We start from the raw sequence: 5,214 nt of genomic DNA on the forward strand, positions 1-5,214 counted from the left end.
GTGAACGGGCTCTTTAAAATTCATGATGGACATAGCCAATTTCTCTACCAATTTCCAAAATGGCAGAGAAAGTAGGATTATTAAAACACAGAGAAGGTAAATTTAAGGCAAAGACTGATAGGACCTCATACCGTATAGCAGTTTACAGTTAACAGGGCTCTTTCCCTTATCTCCCTTTAGCCCCCAAAAACCCCAGGGAGTAAGAAATTGGCATAAACAGGGGACCAGACCTCATTCACTCATAATACATACCTGGTACATAGCATGCTAGAAATTGAATTGACATAACACCATGCTAGGCCGTGAGGTCTATGAAGCTTCAGACCGTGATCTGTTTACCTCTGTTGCATCCCAGCACCTAGCACTGTGCTGGCTCCCAGACCATATTTGTAAACTGAATGAACATTCACCAGGAAACTTCCATGTGCCAGGCTGTGCTTCGTGATAGAATACAGAAAGAATAATACATCATCCTTGTCCTCAAGGGGGTCCCCGCCTGCTAAACCTTCCTGAAGACAGGAGCTCATGACCAGTAGAACCAGGTTTTCAGTAGCCAAACCCTGTCTTCTATTAAAGAAAGATTTATCTCGCACAGAGGTACTCCTCTTCTAAAACCAAGGATAATAAGCGGTAAGTCCTTCACCCCAGGCAGCAGATTCCATGATCGATCCATCCCTGTCCCCAGTGCTTGCAGAGAGCCTGGCACCTGCAGGCCTCAGGGAGAATGTAAGGAATAGAGGATACCAGAATATAACCCCCATGTTTTCCCTCTCTCAGGCTGGCAAGGGAAAGGGCCTAGGCCCATGGTTTTTCCAAGCCTGGCCTGTTCTGGGAAGAGCACCGGTTGTCCCTCCCAGGCCGTCCAGGCCCCACTGACAATGGGTGAGAGGGAGGAGGACAGCACCGAGGAAGCCTGGCTGCAGCTGCGGCCCGTGGAGCCCTTGCCCTCCCAGTGCTGCGGCGGTGGCTGCTCACCCTGTGTGTTCGACCTCTATCACCGAGACCTGGCAAGGTGGGAGGCAGCCCGAGCCAGCAAGGACAGGAGCCTGCTGAGTGGGCAGGAGTCACAGGTGAGAGAGGCTGCTCCTCAGACAAGAGGGCCAGGGTGGCAGAGTCTACCTGCATTGGCTCTGCCCAGCGTACCTGCTCTGCATGGCAGAAGGAAAAGAATATTAACAGATCCAGGGTCAGAGCCCAGCCTTGGAACGAACTTATTAGCAGCTGTGTGGTTTTAAGCACAGTCCTTTAATCTCCCTAAGCCCTCGTTTCCCCATCTATAGAATGAGGCCAAACATTTGTAATGTTTAGCACAGAGCTTGACATTCATTTCACTTAACAAATATTTATTGAGTACCTATTATGTACCAGGCCCTGTGAAACACTGGGGATTTGAGAGTGAGCAAGACAGACACAGTCCTTGCCCTGTGGAGCAAACTAGCAAATTGTTTATACTAGGAAAATGGAGTGATGGTGATGTTATTTCTTTTTCAGCCCTCACTGACTTTTCCTCCTGTTCTGAACTCCTAGGGGACTTCATAGACCAAGCAGTCTAGCCCTTCATTCATATTTGGGAAAGTTCCCAGTTATAGTTGTAGATGTCAGAACACCGTGGAGTTCAACCTTGTATTATACAGATAGGGAAACTGAGAACCCATTCCTTCTGACACGGTGCACAGGTCTGGTTTTGAGTCTCCCCATCCTGCTCTCCCACCTCTGAACAGCCTTCCTGTTCATGTCTCTCCTGCCTAGTGTGGAGTACAGACATCTCCTCCCATTTCTGCCTCTGTTAATGCAGTCTGGTGTCACCATCACTTTTTGGCCAATCATTCCGCATTTTGGGAGCCCAAACTGGACCAAAGCTTAGTCATTTTTATACATGTTGTTCCTAAGCTAGAGATCATATATCCCAAGCAAATAACTGTTTTTCTGAACCCCTCCCCAAAGTGACTTTATATTTATCCCCGTTAAATGTCTCCTTGTAGTTCTGCCACTGGAAGGTGTTGGTGGGGACCAGACCCCTATGGCCTCTGCCAGTGACTGGGGGACATTCATGACAACCTCTCTGCTTCTTCCTTCTCCACCTGGCTCACCCCTTCACTTCTTTCGCATCTCTGCCCAAATTTCATTTTTCTTCCTAATTTGCAGTCCCACCATACACCACCTAGATGTACTTGCTTGTGTGTATGTTGTCCATGTCTCCTTGCTAAAACATCAGTTCTTTAAGAGAAGGGGGCTCTGTCTTGTTCACTGTTCTATCCTTGGCACCTTGAGCAGTTCCTGGCATTATAATCGGCGCTCAATAAATGTTTGTTGAACAAACAAGTAAGTTTCTCCCAGATCTACTGAGTACCACGTCCTGCGTGCTAGGCACAAGGAGGTTGATGGTAAAGATGCCAGGGTACCAGCCCTCAAAAAACTTAGCTTCTAGATGGAAGACAAAGAACCACCGAGGGGTAATGGAAAGAGTAAGAACTGAGGCCCAGTTCTGACAGTTAATCGTGTGGTATTGGCGTGTCATTTCAGTTTGCTAAACCTCAGTTTCTCATCTGAAAGATGGGATGTTAATACTTACTTTGTGGATTGTTATGAAGATTTAATGGGATAAATACATAAAGCACCTGGCATATAATAGGTGCTCAGAAAATAGTTGTCATCATCTATTATACCAAATGGAAAATTAAATGATACAAGATTTTGTCCTATAAAGTAGCATATTTCAATTTAATAATAAATTTTATTTTTAAACTTTTAAGGCAAAGACTGATATGACCTCATACCGTATAGCAGTTTACAGTTAACAGGGCTCTTTCCCTTATCTCCCTTTAGCCCCCAAAAACCCCAGGGAGTAAGAAATTGGCATAAACAGGGGACCAGACCTCATTCACTCATAATACATACCTGGTACATAGCATGCTAGAAATTGAATTGACATAACACCATGCTAGGCCGTGAGGTCTATGAAGCTTCAGACCGTGATCTGTTTACCTCTGTTGAATCCACAGTATGCCTGTGGGCAAATCATTTCCCCTCTCTGTTACAATTACCAATCCTGTGAAATTAAGTGATAGGTCTGAAGATTAAGCACTCTTTCGGCTGTCTCCTTCCACTATAATTTCTCTCCATCTACTTCTTAAATGTACAGTTTAAACTCCAGGATTTTAGAGCTGTAAAGGTCAATGTGGACGTCTAGTCAAAACCATTCATTCCACAGGAAGTGGGGGCTCACGAAGGCCAGTCACTTGCCCAAAGTCACACAGAGGTAGAGCCAAGGCTAGGCCTAGAAGCCAGGTCTTTTCAGGTTGACACTCAAACTCTCTATTACTCCCTCACCAAGCACAGCTTTTTACATTCACTTAATCCTGACAACTCTCAGAAAATAGGAATCACTACAGCCCCATATCGCAGACAAAGAAACCGAGACCCACACAGTTTCAATGTCTTGCCCAAAGCCACAAAGGGTCAGGGTCAGGGTCAGTGCTGGGCAGAGGAACGAGGTCCCTTCCCGCCTGTCCTGGGGCCTCACCCTCGAGAAGGCGGCAACGCTGGTGGAAGACGTAGCAGGCCTGGTCTTTATACAGCGGATGCTCGTGAATCGGGGGCGAGCGGTGGAACTTTGGGTGCTTCCAGCCACGGTCCCAGGGCGGGAAAATCGGCCGCGCCAGCCCGGGCATGAAATGCATCTTCCCCGCGTAAGTGATGGGCTCCACTCCAGGGATCTCATACACCCTGTCCAAGGGAGGAGGCTCGGGCTTTCGCGTGGAGCGCACGCCCCACTCGTACGCCCCGCGTCTCGGGGCTCCACAGCCCCCAAGGCCGAGCCGCTCGGAGCCAACCAGCGCCCGCCTAGCGGGCCCCGACACCAACGCCATACCGATTAGGTTCCCTCAAGACCACCTGAGCGCTGCCATCTTCCCCCGCGCAGGGCCTGCTGGGAACGAAAGGGGCTGGGCGCCAAGGCTTGTTTTTATGAATGGCAGACATTTCAACCAATCACTGTCAGAAATCCTTGTTTGCCGCCCACCCCCACGCCCCTGCCGGCCGGTCTCATTTTCTTATAAGTGAAACCCGCTAAGCGCTCCCCGCCTCCCCGCGGGTGGGGCGGAACCTGGAGGAGCCTCACGTGAGGGGAAGGGCAGGAACCTAGGTGAGTGGTCGTGGTAGGGGCTGGGGTGGGAGGAGGCGAAGAGCGCCAGGACTTCAAACCTGGAGCTGGTTGCTAGACCGCTTAAGAGCTGTTGGAGTTTGAGGAGGACACTTCCCTCTACTGAGCCCCAGTGTCTCTCGCTGAAAAAATAGGGATGGAAATGCCTAAGTTGGCGCACCTGTACACCGCCCGGCACACAGTGGGTGCTTGGTAAAAGTTTGGTTTGCTTTCCACCCACTTCTCACTGCTGCGGGCTCTTCTGTCGCTGCCCCTCCGTGAGCCTCCAGGTCGGCTCTGCACTCTACTGCTCATACTGCACGCCTGTTCCCCAGCGCGCGAAAGTGCAGTAGTGTGATAATAGCTCACTGTAGCCTCCAGCTCCTGAGCTCAAACGATCCTTGGCCTTCCTAGTAGCTGAGACTACAGGCTTGCGCAACCACAGCCAGCTAATTTTTATTTTTTGTAGAGACAGAGTCTCGCTATGTTGCCCAGGCTGGTCTCAAACTCCTGGCTTCTGGCGATCCTCCTGCCTAGGCCTCCCAAAGAGCTGGGATTATAGGTGTGAGCCACCAAGCCCAACCAGGATTTCCCTTATTGCTTCCTAGAAGCAAGGCCAGAGCGATGGAGCTATTCCTTTGCTCCTTGCTCAACACCTATTTATCAGATGCTTACTGTGTGTCAGGCTGTGCTAAGCACTGGTTGGCATTGGTAAACAAAACAGGTAGGAGATAAAGACAGCATGCAGGTAACATAAATAAGTCAATTGCAATGCACATACTTCCTGTCCCTTTCCCTAGTTTATTTTTCTCTTTAGAATTCAACACTATCGAACCCTATGTTTTCCATCTTGATTTTGTATAGTGACTGTTTCTCCGACTAGGATGTAAGCTGCATCATGAGTACAGGGGTTTCTGTTTCTTTACTGTTGTATCCCCTGCACTGAGAACAGTGCCTGGCACGTAGTAAATCCATGTTTAATGAATGAAAATACGGCAGAAACTAATAGAGTGCTTGATAGAGAAGAAGTTTCAGGGAGGGCCTCTGAGGGGAGGTGACCTTTAAATCAAGTC

The 5,214-nt window shown here is 48.9% G+C and overlaps 1 protein-coding gene across 1 annotated transcript in view; it reads right to left on the bottom strand.

Moving 5' to 3' along the window:
* The window catches only part of MRPL37 (mitochondrial ribosomal protein L37), a 20,975-nt gene extending 17,019 nt beyond the window's left edge, over positions 1 to 3,956 (bottom strand). The window contains exon 1 of the mRNA XM_012639443.1: positions 3,524 to 3,956. Coding sequence (XP_012494897.1) covers positions 3,524 to 3,869 — 346 coding nt within the window. The 5' untranslated portion in view covers positions 3,870 to 3,956. The remainder of the gene's footprint in view (positions 1 to 3,523) is intronic.
* Positions 3,957 to 5,214: the final 1,258 nt, after the last annotated feature.

Source organism: Propithecus coquereli, unplaced genomic scaffold, assembly GCF_000956105.1.
Source record: "Propithecus coquereli isolate 6110/MARCELLA unplaced genomic scaffold, Pcoq_1.0 Scaffold14, whole genome shotgun sequence".
Taxonomy (NCBI): Eukaryota; Metazoa; Chordata; class Mammalia; order Primates; family Indriidae; genus Propithecus; species Propithecus coquereli.